This window comes from Xyrauchen texanus, chromosome 4 (genome assembly GCF_025860055.1).
Source record: "Xyrauchen texanus isolate HMW12.3.18 chromosome 4, RBS_HiC_50CHRs, whole genome shotgun sequence".
Taxonomy (NCBI): domain Eukaryota; kingdom Metazoa; phylum Chordata; class Actinopteri; order Cypriniformes; family Catostomidae; genus Xyrauchen; species Xyrauchen texanus.
This window is the reverse complement of record NC_068279.1, coordinates 53,613,343-53,631,255: the sequence shown is the minus strand read 5'-3', so window position 1 is coordinate 53,631,255 and position 17,913 is coordinate 53,613,343. Positions and strand designations below refer to the sequence as shown.

General features: G+C 38.7%; 1 protein-coding gene across 3 annotated transcripts in view; it reads left to right on the top strand.

Annotated features, from left to right (window-relative positions):
* Window positions 1-17,913, top strand: part of LOC127637737 (astrotactin-2-like) — a 749,824-nt gene that overhangs the window by 563,632 nt on the left and 168,279 nt on the right. For all 3 annotated transcript variants that reach the window (XM_052118989.1, XM_052118979.1, XM_052118998.1), the window contains 2 exons: window positions 3,534-3,638; window positions 5,011-5,190. In XM_052118989.1, coding sequence (XP_051974949.1) covers window positions 3,534-3,638; window positions 5,011-5,190 — 285 coding nt within the window. The remainder of the gene's footprint in view (window positions 1-3,533; window positions 3,639-5,010; window positions 5,191-17,913) is intronic.

The window sequence follows — 17,913 nt, the reverse complement described above, 5'->3', positions numbered from 1 at the left end:
CACCCGCAAACAGTACTCGGGTCCGCTTAAAAAGGTGGTCTGGGGTACGGTTCATGTGAACTCCAGTACGGTTCGCTGCTGATATGAACGCAATTGAACCAAACCGTGGAAGTGAACCGCTATTGATGACGTATAATTTGGTCGTCAGTCTCACACACATTCAAAATGAGTGTAAAGGGTTTACTTTCGTGCGTGCCTGCGTGCGTGTGTATACACTTACCTTGACGAAAAGCGGGATTGACGCACACGCACTGCAAGCAGAGAGATGATTTCTGCTTGCCTTCGCAAAAATTGTCTTCGGCGGACAGCCCGCTGTCTTTTGAACGATTTCAGTATTTTTGCGGCAGACAGACGCAAGTGTGTTTCTGTATCTTGATGTTGAAAACAAAACCAAAGGTTAAAAAAAAAGAAGAACAAATGTGAACCGAGCAAGTCTATTCATTGAATTTTGACGGCTTTTCATTTCGCGGTTATCAAGCAACACGATTACGCACCAGCTGCAGCTTGATGACGCAAGCGTACCGCGGTTCGGATACAAATATATAATGTGAACACAGTCCATCGGGGGCAGTGGGGAGGGGGGAGCAATCGAACTCGGGTTCGGACAGGCAATCGAACCAAGTGTGAAAGCCCCCTAAAGCTCCTTCTTCCACATCTTCAAATTGTTCCTGGGTAACAGTCAATGTCATAATGCACAAGGCACCATTTTCCCACCAGCTTGTCATTGACTTCTTCAAGTGGTGACAATGTCTCTTCAGTTTTGTTGCTTGTGTCATTCCTCTCTAAGGCATTTTTTTGTGATGTTCTGATTTGCTCCTCATGAGAATTTGATAATTCCATTCTCACGGTTACTGACGGAAGGCAGGGACAGGGGTTCTCCCGTTGACAGGAACAACTAAGCTCACTGTGTTGAATTGTGCCATGGTTAATGCTGATAACCTGATGTATGCCCAGAGTGCCTTTCACTGATGTAAGATCATTAAGAATTAGAGAAGATACTCCCTGAATCTCCTTCTCTACATAGAACAGATTTATTTTTGTCAGGGACAGAAATGTTTCAAAGAGGATTTTAGCATTGTGGAGGTCAATGCCTTTAGCCACCAAAGAATCAGCTGATCTCTTGATAGTTGCTCTGACCCCATCAACATGACCCTTCCTCCATAAAACTCCAGTGAAATCCATATGAAATGGAAATGAAAAGTTTTTCTTTCCTCTATACTGCATTTTTGGAGCATCACTAATGAAGAACAGCTTTTGCACACTTCAATGCTGCTCTGTAAGATATTGTAGAACAGGTTTTAGCTCTGCCCAAATAGCGGTGGGGGTCATGCTTCTTTGAGGGAGAGATGGAAGAGAATGATTCTGTACCCTTTGTAGTGTATCCACACAATTGTGCAGTGTTGTCTGTCTGTGGGATGCTCCAAAGTGTATTTGATGCACCTCTGAAGCATACTTACATTGGCAATTTTCAGCAAAGTCAACACACAGAATGGCTTCATCGTCTCTCGTGGAATGTTTCAGTGACAGCCAGCTATTGTCATCTTGACTCGAAAGACTAGAAAGATCTACACTGTGCTCATCATTTCTTTTGTACTGAGATTCACCCCCTCTCCTTGATATGAATGTAAGGTTTGTGTTTTTTCTAATAGTGGTGGTGTGAAATGCCTACTTGTTCTCTGACAGCAGATATGAGCCTGTACTTCTGCATTTTAGTTGAGAAGACGCTACCATACACATGTTTGATTTTAAAACGTTTAGAGCTAATAGAGTTTCAAATGGTCAATGAGTGTATTGTGCAACTGGATAGACATCCTGGCATGATGGGGAACTTTGATATTTTTCAGTTGTCTCCAGGTTTTTTTTTGGTGGGGGGTGTTCACTAACTGACTGCTCTGGATTCATTCTTTGTAATCTCCTCTTGTACTGAAAACTTTTCTTTTCATGGACCGTAACTCCCTCTCTAACAGTTGAATTTTCCTTGCATTCTGACTTGTTCTTCTTCAGGCCCTTCTCTGTTCTGGTATGTTGTGTACGTTCACCCTCGCTTGATGTACCAGGTGGAATTGTTTCCCTACAAAAGGCCTCTAGCACTTTCTGTACTTTCATCCGTGACCTATGCTGTATTTGACTTGCTCTCCATTTCGCTCGAGTGTATCTTTTTTCCCTTTCAGTCAAGTCCTTTATGTGTTTAAATTTCCCCTCTTGCTTGCACCTTAAATTTCCTTCTCTTTCTTTTTGTAGGATTTACTGGTATCTTATTGGGTCATCCCTGATCCCCTGCCTATATTCGTGCAGGCGCTCAGCTGTACTTTTGGGCATATTTGCATGTCTCTTGTGTTTCTCTGTCTGTATCAATCAGTAAAAATGACAATAACAACTGAATAGCACTACCAAAACAAATATGTCAATACCAAAACAGGATTGCTTGTTCGGTACTGATAAAAAATGTTTCGGTATTGAATGTTTCGGGTTTGACAATTCTACATTAACTTGTCTTTATCTTAGTAGAATGCTGGTCATCAATGCTTTGAACAGAATAAAGTCACGAAAATCACATATTATCTTGTTTTTATAAGCGTAACAAGAAGTTCGGTAATGACACTTTTTAAAAACATATCCAGATTTTCTGATTTACAACTAATTTATTGCAAAATGTTAAAGAACATCTATTCACCATGTGAGGCCTTATGTGTCTTCCTAGTCACATGGTTTGGGGTGTGGCTAATGTTGCATCAATCCAGAGAGACTTTTTTGTTTGCGTTTCGTTATTGACAAAAAATGGGGGACATCTTTACTATATAAATAAATAATAAAAAAAAAATGAATGGCAGAAAAACTCATGTCAGCTAAATGTAGGTAGGTCTTGAGAAGATACATTAGGATGAAGTGTTTTAAAAAATATGAAAAAATATTTAGTTTTGAGGGTTAGACTGGGGGACACGTGCTGCTCAATAGAAAAGAACATATAAATCACTAGATTTAAATATATGTAAAGTTATTACATTCATTATTTATTTTGTCTCTTTTAGTCATGAACTTAACTTTTGTAAATATGTTTCAGTTGCCTATATACACCTTGAAATATATATACATATACACGGGGGGACAGCATTTGCACCACATCTATAGAATGAATCATATATATATTCAGTGTTTATTAAAGGTTCCCAGCATCATTAATCAGATAGCAGACAGACAGACAGACAGACAGACAGACAGACAGACAGACAGACAGACAGACAGACAGACAGACAGATAGATAGATAGATAGATAGATAGATAGATAGATAGATAGATAGATAAATAAATATGGTTTCTTTTTGTATATAAGGCACAAATCATTGGAACAAATAGATTTAAACTAAATTACTTTTAAATGTACAAATGTCTACTGAAAAAACAAAACAAAAAAACAATGTCCTGTGGCTCAATGGAGGATTTGGCTTTCTTTCAGTAAGTGCCACTAGGAGGAATACCTTTTTGATTCCCAAAATTAGATGTTATTCATCACATTATGTGTTTATATGTTTCAGGGGATGCCCAGTTCAGTGAAGCCACAGGATATCCCATGATGCAACAGTGGCGAGTGCGGAGTAACCTGTATAAGGTGAAACTCAGTGCCATCACACTGTCCACAGGTAAAACACCACCAGCAACAAATTAAAGGAATAGGTTCCCTAAAAAGAAAATTCTGTCATTATTAACTCATATATAATCATGCAGTATATAATTGTTTTAAACATCTCTGGCTTTCTTTTTATGTGGAACACAAAAGGATGCATTTGAATGAATATCCTAAATACAATGAGTTGATAGTGACTCATTTTAAAACTTAAAAGGGACCTAAAATGATCATGGAAGTAGTCCTTGTTGCTTATGCATCATATTCCAAGTTTTCTAGAGGCATGTGAGAGGTTTTGTTGAGAAACAACCCCAAATTAAAGTCATTTTTTGGTCAAATTCTTGATGGGCTTAATGGATGCTATGATAGAAGCTTGTTGCCAGTAGCTCATGCTGTGTTCACAAGAGATCTTGCGTTGTTTTTAGCACTAAACAATGCAAGTTCTCGCATGGTCATATTCACTATACATTCTGGGTGAACTACTCTTTCAATGCAAAAGAACTCCCTCTTCATAAGTTTATGTTTAACACATTTATTGTTTTATAGCAAGAAATTATTTGATCATGTATTTCACTCGGATAATTGTAATATCAAACAAAAGAACTTATTCACAGTAGTGTCATATTTTATTTTCAATGTAAATGAAAACACGGCTGTGAGGGATATACTTACATTAACCTCATGGCATGCACAGTATAAAGCTGTTAAAAGCTCCTAGATCACATATAATTTTTCACAACTCATACTTTTGGAGTTTTTTGAATACTGCATTTTCTTGGAAAGATGTTTGTTTCAATGTTTCTTCAGCGGAATGATCCAAAACACTTTACAGCTGCACTACGTAAGAGTTTTTTGGTTGTAATTAACAGAACTCCATTATTGAGTACATAATAAAAAAAGAAAGAAAGAAAAATAATTTTCAAAACACTGTACTTGCCTTCCCCGATTCACTATGGTGTGCCTACAATACTAATTTTTATTTTGAGCTGCTGGGTCTGATTTGGCGTGGAATCGCAGGCTTATGCCATTCATCTTAGCATGTTTATGTCACATCTAGATGCACAGAAAAGAAGGACCAGCTACTGTGTCGCATACGTGTATGTGTGGGCTGGGGAAGTTATGGCTGTTAAGTCAGTTGCAATCCAGGACAGCAGCCATGTTTTCTGGTCAGGTTGTAGAAGCCTACAGTATATTGGTTATCATACTTTATTTAATCGTACATTAGGGTACTATGGGGTAAAGGCACACCTCAAGGAACATTTTCTTTTTGTTTTCTGCTCACAATATATACATTTAAGTATTACAGTATTCATTTATTTTTCCTACGACAAAGATTCCTCAAAATAATAATTTGTGTGTGTGTATGTGTGTGGTGGTGCTTTTGTCAGATTTCTCAAAGGTCCTGAAATCTCTGACGGCAGAAAGCACCAGGGACGAGCTGTTGACGTTTATTCAACAGTACGGCAGTCATTACATCTCTGAGGCGCTGTACGGCTCAGAACTCACTTGCATCATCTATTTCCCCAGCAAGAAGAGTCAACAGCAGCTCTGGCTGCAGTACCAGAAAGGTAAGGGGATGATAGAGAAATAAATACATCAATAAAGGTTCAATCCAAATATTTCATCTTTTGCGGTTTGTGTATTTAAGCTTGTGCTGTGCAGTGTCCTGTGTCCAATATGAGAACATGAAAAATGATGAAGATTCCACTAACGACTAGATGAATAATGGCAGATTATGTACAGTCCTGTGTGGTTGTTTACTTTTTGCCTTCACGAAGGGCAGTTTTTTTTATTATAATGATATAAAAACTTACAATGTGTCTTTTTTTTGTTTGAATTCATTAACAGAAATACATTGCAAGCTATTAATTATTTAATTTAAATGTAAAAATTATTACAGGAACAATAGGTGTAAATTAGTTATTGTAATTAGTATGAATAAAAAAAAATATTATTCCCTTTTTTCTCTCAATGTGGGAATGCCCAATTGCCACTACTTTATTCTGAGACCGTCAATCCGCACATCTTATCACGTGGCTTGTTGTGCATGACACCGCAGTGACGCCGCGATTCACACCCAACTTACCATGCGGCCCATTAAGAGCGAGAACCACTAATTACGACCACGAGGAGGTTACCCCATGTGGCTCTACCCTGCCTAGCAACCGAGCCAATTTGGTTGCTTAGGAGACCTGACTGGAGTCACTCAGCATACCCTGGATTTAAACTCGTGACTCCAGGGGTGATAGTCAGTGTCAATATTCACTGAGCTACCCAGGCCCCATACATGAGCTATTTTAACACAATAAATGCGCTGCAAGAATCCTTTTGAAATAACTGTCGATTTGTGTTGTGAGATTATCCAGCACTCTACTGTCTACCGTCACAATTGATTTTGTAAAAAAAACAAAACATCCAAATATTTATTGGCTCATATGGGGCACACCTACATTATACATTCAACAGACTGGGTTGGGGAGTAATGGAATACATGTGATGGGATAACTTTTTTTAAAATACAAAATATAATAACTGTATTCCACTACAGTTACAATTTAAATGATTGGTAACTACAGTTACATTCAAAAGGTATTTTGATTACTGAAGAGATTACTTTGTATTTTATTGTCATTTGTTTCATTTAATATTTAGTTCTTTCAGATGGAAAACATTTATTCATATAAATGATGTGATCCAAAGTGCATTTGAACAGCGGTGAAACACTTTCTGATGATGTGTGACATTCATACGAGCAGACAGAGAAGTACGTTTGAAGTAAGTTTGGAGCAGAAGAAATAGAAATAAACCTTGTATAAATTGTTAGCTTTACGCTAAGCTAAAATGCTATTTCTAGCCATTTTACACGCACATGTTACCAGACACGATCATATGTTATTTTCAAGAAAATTCACGTTAGATCATTTATTTTTTTCTAGTAAGACCTTTGAAAAATCATATTCTTGATCATATTTTTAGGGCCCAAGCACAAAGTGTGTAGGACCCTATTGTTTTCGTTAGGATTATTATTATTATTATTATTATTATTATTATTATTATTATTATTAGGGCCCAAGCACAAAGTGCGTAGGACCCTATTGTTTTCGTTAGGATTATTATTATTATTATTATTAGGGCCCAAGCACAAAGTGCGTAGGACCCTATTGTTTTCGTTAGGATTATTATTATTATTATTATTATTATTATTATTAGGGCCCAAGCCTTGAAAAGGCAAGGCCCTATTGTTTTCGTTAGGATGACTATGATTATTATTTTTTTTACGACTATTGGGGCACTTTTGGGGCTCTTAACGTGCTCGAAAACTCTTGAAACTTTGCACACGGGTCAGAACCCGCGGCCATTAGGGCCGGGCTGAAGCTGGTACCCGGGTGTGGCAGGGGGGCTCGACAGCGCCCCCTGGAACATGGTCTGAAAACGTGGTCCATAAATCAAACACGCTTGCATGTAATAATATGAAACTTGGTACACATATAGATCTCATCGTTTCATATATCCTTCATACTTTTACTTTTTACCTCAGCCCAACAGGAAATCGTCTATTTAGGGTTTTTTGGAAAACGCATGCAATGGAATGTGAAATACTCCTGCAAGAGAATTCCACCAATCGCCACGAAACTCGGTCAGCATGAAGTCAAGACATTGAGGATGAAAAATTGGTCAGCGGATTTTTGATATCTCGAACGGTTTGGCCGTGGCGAGGAAACGAAATGATGGCGAGAAAAGAGAAACAGGAAGTGTGTTACAACTTCTGCATACATTAATTGATCTCGATGAAACTTCAGCAGTGTGTTCGCTGTAAGAGGCCGATCGCATGGATGTGAATATTGTGAGTCAAAGTTATAGCGCCACCAACTGGCAGAATGAAGTGTGTCACTTTCAAAATGCTTTGAAATCACACTCTTATTTTTACCCGATTTACTTAAAACTTTAGGTGTATAATGTAAACACACGGTAGATGTAGACATGTGAAAGGATTATTGATATCTTCGATACTGTCGCCGCGGCAACGCTTCAAACTTGAATATTCTTTTTGATGCTTTTGAGACTCTTAGCATACTTGAAATTGCATGAAACTCAACAGACACATCACATTTATTAGCCAGTAGACATGTGCAAAGTTTCAGAAACGGGCGTGGTGCAGGGGCTCAGTAGCGCCACCTTTTGACAAAAGTGGGGGTTGCTTTACACTTTGACCCACAGTCACAAAACTCAGTAATTATATTGTTCTCATCGAGCCGGACAACTTTCTAATTTACAGTCATTAGCTCAGACCAACAGAAAGTCAGCTATTTTGGTTTGAATGTGGATGTTTTGGAGAATTTTCTCTCCTCTCTCACTGACCCTACGTCTCTCTGTGTCTGTGGGGAGGGTGCTGATTTTGCTGAAGAGTGAAAATGCTTTTATTTTTGTTTTTCAAGGTTTTGGGGCCCTTAACGTGCTCGAAAACTCTTGAAACTTTGCACAAGGGTCAGAACCCGCGGCCATCAGGGCCGGGCTGAAGCTGGTACCCGGGTGTGGCAGGGGGGCTCGACAGCGACACCTGGAATGGGATTCGAACACTTGTCCATATATCAAACATGCTTGCATGTAATAATATGAAACTCGGTACACTTCTAGATCTCATCGGGCCGAACAACTTTCGTGCTCTAAGTTTTACGCCAGCCCAACAGGAAGTCGGCTATTATGGGTTGTTTGGAAACACATGCTCTGGATTTATATATATTCCTCATAGAGAATTAATCCAATCGCCACCAAACTCGGTCAGCATGAAGTCAAGACATTGAGGATGCTACATTGCGGACGGATGTTTGATATCTCGAACGTTTTGGCCGTGGCGAGGAAAAGAATTTATGACTAAAAAAGGACACAAAGTGTGTTATAACTTAGTTAGTTCTATCTACAGTTACAAAACTCGGCGTGCATATTGTTCTCGTCGAGCCGAACAACTTTCTAATTTACAGTCATTAGCTCCGACCAACAGACAGTCAGATATTTTGGTTTGAATGTGGAACACATAGCAAATGAACTTTGAAGCTCCAAAAAGCACATAAAGGTAGCATTAAAGCAAGGAAGTGTGTTATAACTTCTGCATACATTAACTGATCTCGATGAAACTTCAGCAGTGTGTCACATGGATGTGACTATTGTGAGTCAAAGTTATAGCGCCACCAACTGGCAGAAGGAAGTGTGTCACTTTCAAAAAGCTTTGAAATCACCTTCTTATTTCTCAAGTGAACAAACAGACCAACAGAAAGTCAGATATTTTGGTTTGAATGTGGAACACATTGCAAATGAACTTTGAAGCTCCAAAAAGCACATAAAGGCAGCATAAAAGCAAGGAAGTGTGTTATAACTTCTGCATACATTAACTGATCTCGATGAAACTTCAGCACTGCGTAAATTATAATTACATTAATAAACCTGTTCAGAGACCTCCGGATAAATACTGGCCTTCTGGATTAACACGTTTAAGTGCTGCAAAAGATATTGACCTATGACATCAAAAAATTATTCTACATTTGAATTACCTCATAGATGTGACTATTGTGGTTCACGGTCATAGGCCCTGTCCCAAATGGCACACTTCATATGAATTTTCAGTCTTGTGTACTTATTTCGTGTGTCCATTAACTCCATGAGACCGGGTGTCTCATTTTTCATTTTTGGTATCGGAAGGGTGCTCACGCATACTTTGTGGTTGATATGTGCCCTCCATGCGCACTTTTGCAGAGCCCACGCTGATGCGAGCTCTACAGCACACGTCTTCTCGACGGTCAAAGCGAGGTTACGTTATTGCCCATCGTGCACAGCGACCCTAAAGGCACGGGGGTGGCGGTGCCACCGGCTTGGGCCCGCCATCGCTGCTTGCAGCTATATTTAGGGCCCAAGCACAAAGTGCGTAGGACCCTATTGTTTTCGTTAGGATTATTATTATTATTATTATTATTATTATTTTTTTTTTACGACTTACGGGCACTTTTGGGGCTCTTAACATGCTCAAAAACTCTTGAAACTTTGCACACGGGTCAGAACCTGCGGTCATTAGGGCCGGCCTGAAGCTGGTACCGGGCGTGGCAGGGGGCTCGACAGCGCCCCTGGAACAGGGGCCGAAAACTTGGTCTATAACTCAAACACGCTTGCATGTAATAATATGAAACTCGGTACACATATAGATCTCATCATTTCATATATCCTTCATACTTTTACTTTTTACCCCAGACCAACAGGAAACCGTCTATTTAGGGTTGTTTGAAAACGCACGCAATGGAATTTGGAATACTCCTCCCAGAGAACTCCACCAATCGCCACCAAACTCGGTCAGCATGATGTCAAGACATTGACCATGAAAAATTGCCGGCAGATTTTTGATATCTCCAACGGTTTGGCCGTGGCGAGGAAACGAAATGATGGCGAGAAACGAGAAACAGTCAGAGTGTTATAACTTCTACATACATTAATTGATCTCGATGAAACTTCAGCGGTGTGTTCGCTGTAAGAGGCCGATCGCATGGATGTGACTATTGTGAGTCAAAGTTATAGCGCCACCAACTGGCAGAAGGAAGTGTGTCACTTTCAAAATGCTTTAAAATCACCCACTTATTGTTACACGATTTACTTCAAACTTTAGGTGTATAATGTAAACACACGGCAGATGTAGACGTGTGAAAGAATTATTGATATCTTAAATACTGCTGTCGCGGCAGCTCTTCAAACTTGAATTTTCTTTTTTGATGCCTGGTGCAGGGGCTCAGTAGCGCCACCTTCAGACAAAAGTGGGGTATTGGTTTCATACTTTGACCTAGAGTCAGATATTTTGGTTTGAATGTGGAACACATTGCACAAGAACTTTGAAGCTCAAAAAGCACATAAATGAAGCTTAAACAGCAAGGAAGTGTGTTATAACTTCTGCATACATTACTTGATCTCGATGAAACGTAAGCAGTTTCTTCACTTGAAGAGGCCGGTCGCGTGGATGTGACTATTGTGAGTCAAAGTTATAGCGCCACCAACTGGCAGAAGGAAGTGTGTCACTTTCAAAATGCTTTGAAATCACCCCTTATGTCTCAATTGAACAAACAGTTGATAAAGAAATCGGTATCAATATATTGAATTATTAATTATTTCACTGATCAACTGTGATGTCCGGTTAAGATGAAAATAAACTATTACTCTGTCTAAGCTGATTATCTTTCTGAAACACGCCACAAAAACTTACAGAAACGGATAACACAAACATGACGTTGGAAATATACACTTATCAGAATAGTTATATTAAACTTGTCTATTTCAGTTATAAAGCTGTCTCATATGTAATTTCTCCTTTAATTCTATAATATAACCACTAGATGGAGGTCTAAGCACATTTTCTGTATTCTCGTTGTTTTAACGTAAGAAGAACACTTGTACGTGTTGACTGTTGAGAACGGTGTTTGGAGATTTTAAAAGACGCGGACCAGACGGAAAAACAAGACATACTGCATCATTGCGCTCAATATTTTAACGAGGGCCACTCGTGACGCTGTACACGGTGTAAGCATCAGCTTGAGGACTCTTCAAAATGTATATAGGTCTCAGTTCTGGATGGAGTTATTTGCAGACCTTAGAGATGCTGGATACTTCAACGGGAGTCGTGAGCGTCATTGCTTTGGTGATACAATAAAAAAATACTCTACAAAAAAAAAAAAAAAAAAAAAAAAAACAGGGTTTCCACGGGGTCTTAAAAAGTCTAAAATTTCAAAATCACAATTTAAGGCCTTAAAAAGTCTTAAATTTGCTGAAGTATTGTGTTCTAGGTCTTAAATAATTTTTAACAGGTCTTAATTTTCCTACGTCCATGTAAATCTCATTTAAATGCTCCACAGCGCTTTGGAATGTTTCTTTTTTACTTCCGTGCTGTTGTAGTTTCTTCTTTCGCTAGTCCAAATATAATTCGCTGTATTATGACTACAAAATAGACCAACATGCAACAGCCAGCTTTGAGCTTTGTGTTATTGGCGCGAGTCTCTCGGATACAACAGAAAGACGTTAAACGGATTTTATTCAGCTATGAGGAAGTGCAAGTTTAGCGATACTTGGCTTGAAAAATCTGAATTTCGTGCTTGGTTAAAGCCAGTTGCAAATAACGCATTTGAAGCCTACTGCTTATGCAAGAAAGCTATTAAATTGGGAATTTTGGGTGTACGGGCGCTGGAGTCTCATTCAAAAAGTGAAAAATATCTAACTGCTGTCAAGGGTCTCCAGCAAACTACAGCCATCAGCCATTACGCGCTTTGGAATAGCGGATGATGACTAATTTCCAAAATCACGGGACCGTTCGTGCTGATGTTCGACGAAAGTCTTCATCGCACCACCAAAACGAAACAGCTGGACCTGCACGTACGTTTTTCGTCTGCTGCGAATGGGTCGAGACTGCAATAAATAAAAATAAAAAGGAATAGGCTACAATGAATGATCTATGGCAGGGCTAGTATAATGGTGGCCCCCAGATCATCTTTATCTGGCCCTCCAACAGTTTTTTTATTTTTAAAAACCCTCACAATCTGATATCAAAGTGCCCTCTCAGCAAAGGTTTAGCTGCTCATAGGCAACCGCATTCATCGGTGAGTTTAACAACGCTCATTGTGGGTACAACACCATTCATCGGTGAGTTTAACAACGCTCAACTGCAGGTAAAGCAGCACACAGAGGTGAGTTCAACCAAAACAACGCTAAACTGCATGTGGCTAATGTTTACACTCAGGGTACATTACGGCATGTTTTCCATAACGTTACGACGTTCTCAATATAATTCATAATCACACGCTTATAATGAACAACGCGTTATGGTTATTGTGTTATTAAAAACTGTGTACGCAGGTGTTACAGTTAACATGGTAACACTAAGTTACACCTGGTTTACTTGTATGTTACTGATTAAGAAGTAATGTAAAAAAAAACAGTTATAACTGCATGAAGATGAATGGTAACACAATACTGGCAAAATACTGTTTACATCTTGCAAATGCATATGATTCAAGACTAGAATTCCCCAGAACGGAGGGAGGGGCGGGTGACCAAACCTCATTATCATTTAAAGTCATATGCACTGAAACGGCGTGCTGAAAACGGAGCTGTTTTTCAGCAGTTAAAATTAGTGTTTTCTTAAAATACTAATGAGAATTTTTAATAAAAGTATATTACAAAGTTTTCATTTAGACCCTAAAGATTCATATTAACTTGTACAAAAATGGCATTATATGACCCCTTTAAGGTTACAAATACACACACACACACACACACACACACACACTCCATCATTGCAATCTTGACATTGCAGCCTGTTCATTATAGCCGCAATAAAATATAATAATAAAATAGTAAACCTACCATATAAAAATTACTCTGTTTAAATAGTCAGTAGTACAATTCGTATCATTCACAGTAAGCACCGCTCCACTGTGATGTTTCCAAACATATTTTTGCGCATGCAAAGAGGATGATTTTCTACGTCGGTATTGGAGCGTGAGTAAAGTACAAAGCCTATAATAACTGGCAGAAGGCAGTAAGAGAAACAGTAAGTCTGTTATAACTTCTGCATACATTAATTGATCTCGACTGAAACTTCAGCAGTGTGTTCGCTGTAAGAGGCCGATCGCATGGATGTTGCTATTGTGAGTCAGTTATAGCGCCACCAACTGGCAGAAGGAAGTGTGTCACTTTCAAAATGCTTTTAAATCACCCCTTATGTCTCAAGTGAACAAACAGACCAACAGAAAGTCAGATATTTTGGTTTGAATGTGGATTTCTTGGAATTTGCACACATCTTCTCGACGATCGAGCGAAGCTTACGTTATTGCCCGTCGTGGCGCTGGCGACCCTAAAGGCCCAGGGTGGCGGTGCCACCGCTTGGGCCCGCCATCGCTGCTCGCAGCTTTAATTATTATTATTATTTTTTTTACGACTTACGGGGCACTTTTGGGGCTCTTAACATGCTCAAAAACTCTTGAAACTTTGCACACGGGTCAGAACCTGCGGTCATTAGGGCCGGGCTGAAGCTGGTACCTGGGCGTGGCAGGGGGCTCGACAGCACCCCTGGAACAGGGTCCGAAAACTTGGTCTATAACTCAAACACGCTTGCATGTAATAATATGAAACTGGGTACACATATAGATCTCATCGTTTCATATATCTTTCATACTTTTGCTTTTTACCCCAGACCAACAGGAAACCGTCTATTTAGGGTTGTTTGAAAAACACACGCAATGGAATTTGGAATACTCCTCCCAGAGAATTCCACCAATCGCCACCAAACTCGGTCAGCATGATGTCAAGACATTGAGCATGAAAAATTGCCGGCAGATTTTTGATATCTCTAACGGTTTGGCCGTGGCGAGGAAACGAAATGATGGCGAGAAACGAGAAACAGTCAGAGTGTTATAACTTCTGCATACATTAATTGATCTCGATGAAACTTCAGCGGTGTGTTCGCTGTAAGAGGCCGATCGCATGGATGTGACTATTGTGAGTCAAAGTTATAGCGCCACCAACTGGCAGAAGGAAGTGTGTCACTTTCAAAATGCTTTAAAATCACCCACTTATTGTTACACGATTTACTTCAAACTTTAGGTGTATAATGTAAACACCGGCAGATGTAGACGTGTGAAAGGATTATTGATATCTTAAATACTGTTGTTGTGGCAGCTCTTCAAACTTGAATTTTCTTTTTTGATGCCTGGTGCAGGGGCTCAGTAGCGCCACCTTCAGACAAAAGTGGGGTATTGGTTTCATACTTTGACCTAGAGTCAGATATTTTGGTTTGAATGTGGAACACATTGCAAATGAACTTTGAAGCTCCAAAAGCACACAAAGGAAGCATAAAAGCAAGGAAGTGTGTTATAACTTTTGCATATATTAACTGATCTCGATGAAACTTCAGCAGTGTGTCACATGGATGTGACTACTGTGAGTCAAAGTTATAGCGCCACCAACTGGCAGAAGGAAGTGTGTCACTTTCAAAATGCTTTGAAATCACCCCCTTATGTCTCAATTGAACAAACAGTTGATAAAGAAATCGGGTATCAATATATTGAATTATGAATTATTGCAGTGATCAACTTTAATGTCCGGTTAAGATGAAAATAAACTATTGCTCTGTCTAAGCCATTATCTTTCTGAAACACGCCACAAAAACTTACAGAAACTGATAACACAAACATGATGTTGGAAATATACACTTATCAGAATAGTTATATTAAACTTTAGTCTATTTCAGTTAAAGCCATTTCAGTTATAAAGCTGTCTCATGTAATTTCTCCTTTAATTCTATAATATAACCACTAGGTGGAGTTCTAAGCCTATTTTCTGTATTCTCGTTGTTTTAACGTATGAAGAAGACTTGTACATGTTGTTGAGAACGCAGTAAAGTGTGACGCATATTTCGTTCTGTGAGTTTTATGAGTACTCCGAAGTCTTTATTAAAACCAACACATGAAACATATGTCTAAAGAAAGTAGGGATGGGTTGATCGATCCGAACGTATCAAAACGTCCGAGAATGATGATCAAATTTCAAAATGCTTTGAAATCACACTCTTATTTTTATTGTAAACCTGTGATAAAACATATATGCTTGTGTTTTACATTTTTAAGAAAACAAAAAAAATGGCAGCAAACAACCACTTTTATAATTATTGTTTTGCGATCTTTGCGATTGATTTTCTTTCTGATTAATTTTCTGATAAATCTACCATTTGTTGTTGAAATGACGTAGTTCCAACGGGAGTGCGAAGTGGAGGGCGGGTCCACCTTCTTCATGTAGCCAATCAGATGAGCTAATCGCTAACTCTCGATTTACTCTTATCTGATTGGTTTAAAAACACGCCAGTCACCAGAACACATCTTTAACATAATTTGGCTCAGACCCGTTCTCGTTGCTGCAATGGTACTTTTAATAATGCACACATGCATGTTAAATAATAAATAAATAAAAGAACAAATGAATAAATAAATGAATAAATAAACCATGATTACTTAAGGTTACAAATACACACACACACACACACACACACACTCCATCATTGCAATCTTGACATCGCAGCCTGTTCATTATATCCGCAATAAAATATAATAATAAAATAGTAAACCTAACATATAAAAATTACTCTGTTTAAATTAGGGCTGGGCGATAAAACGATCTCGATATGGCATCGCGATAATATTTATTTAGACTACGATGATAAACTTTTGACATGTTTACTCGATATGGATAGACCTAACAGCCTATTACAAAGCAGAAATAAACGGACAACAGCCAGTCAGAACGCAGATTTTGGCTTGTAGCGTCTAAGTACACGCCCATTTGCTAGCAGAGCACTGTTTGAGCTACCGGCAGTGAAGAAAGTGAGTGTAAAGAAAAATGAGTGGAAACGACTGAACTCGAACTATCTTCCAAAGCTGAGGAAATTGTTGACAAAAAAGGTAACAAGACGTCAATTATATGGAAGTGGTTTGGATATCTGAAAAGCGACGACGCGCAAATAAAGACGGTCTGCGAAATATGCCGTCGGTCGGTGATAACCAAGACGGGAAACACAAATAAAACCTTTTCGGTCACCTGAAAAGGTACCATCCCAGCGACCACACCGAGAGTATGAAAATGCGGGCCCATGTTAATGTTACTCCGTCCAAAAGTTTTGCAGACTAGTCTTTCTGGCAAAAAACCTATAATAGGGTAATTAGAGTTACATGAGCACTGGTTTACAATGTTTACATTTTGCACTTTTTACTCAGATTGCTACCTCTAAAACATTTGAGATATTTAAAACCAGTACACAATTAATATTTTATTTATCTGACAGTTAAGTACTTAAATCTGCCAGGGACTTTGTGGTTCACTTGTTTACATTTGTTGTCTTGGTTGTACCTCTGCAAACATTTTGAAATGTTTGCTGCCCTGCCAAAGAAATTTGATGTGATAGTACTGTAGTCACAGCTTTTAGTTTGATATTTTATAATCAGTTACAAGGCAAGCTAACTTGCATTGTTTTGTCAAGGCAGATAAAGCATGTTTGCTAAAAGTAAAATGTTAACATTTAGATTTAAAGTTTATCAATATTCTTTTATAACAAAATATATTCTCAACCAATCCATGTTTGCACAGTTAAATGTTTGCATTGTTATTTATTTATGTTAATAAACTATATAGTTCAACTATTGAACCTTCTGGTTTCTTCAGGCATCATTATCAGTATACTTTTCAAACGGGCAGCATTATTAAATTATATATCGTAACAAATATCGATATCGATCAATATGGAAAAAAATATCGTGATAATATATTTTGCCATATCGCCCAGCCCTAGTTTAAATAGTCAGTAGTACAATTCAGTATCATTCACAGTAAGCACCGCCCATTGTGATGTTTCCAAATATATTTTTACGCATGTAAAGCGGATGATTTTCTACGTCGGTATTGGAGCGTGAGTAAAGTACAAAGCCTATAATAAAGAATAGTTTAGCATCCAAATACATCGCAAATGTAAAAACATTTTGATTGTAAAGAGAGCGTTTTTTTATTCGTGTTCTGTTCTGAATATCATTCAATTTCAAGGATTTGTTGTGGAATGTTTTGAGAGTATCATCAAATAAGAATAATTCTCTCGTTTTAGTGATTCCCTAGTTATTTTTTTATAATTCTAATCAGGTAAGGCAAGTAATATTCTCTGTGTCTTTATATAAATAAACCAAAACAAAAAGTTTGAGAACCGCTGCTTTATGGCACGCTTTTGGATTGTAGTCAGCACAGAAAACAGCGCACGATTCTTAAATGGTTTGAAAGTTATATTGAAATGCTTACAAAGGAATGGATAAGAGGAATCGACATTTTTATTTAAAAACAAGTCATCTGAAACCTGACATCAAGTAAGGTGAGGAACAACGAATTTCACACACTTGGAAAATGCTTTTTATTTGAATGAGTGAATGTGGCTCTTAAAAGAGCCATTGTTGCTGCCCTTAAAAGGACATTTGTTGCTTCATCTTCTGAGTTCCACCTGCAGAGCTTCTCGGAGGTTGCTCGGCAGAAGCTGGTTTCCCTCTGGTCTCAGGTGGACTCCGTCTCTGCACAGATGGAACAAGCCGATGTTTCTGTGGTGAATGCAGCGCATCTGCCTCTCTGCCAAGAAGCCAGACATGGCGCCGTTGATCCACCGCCGGCTTCGTTCAATGCCATAGCCAGTCCTGCCAGTCTGTCCTCTCCAATTTAGACGGGGTAAAATGCCAGAAAACACCAGCCTG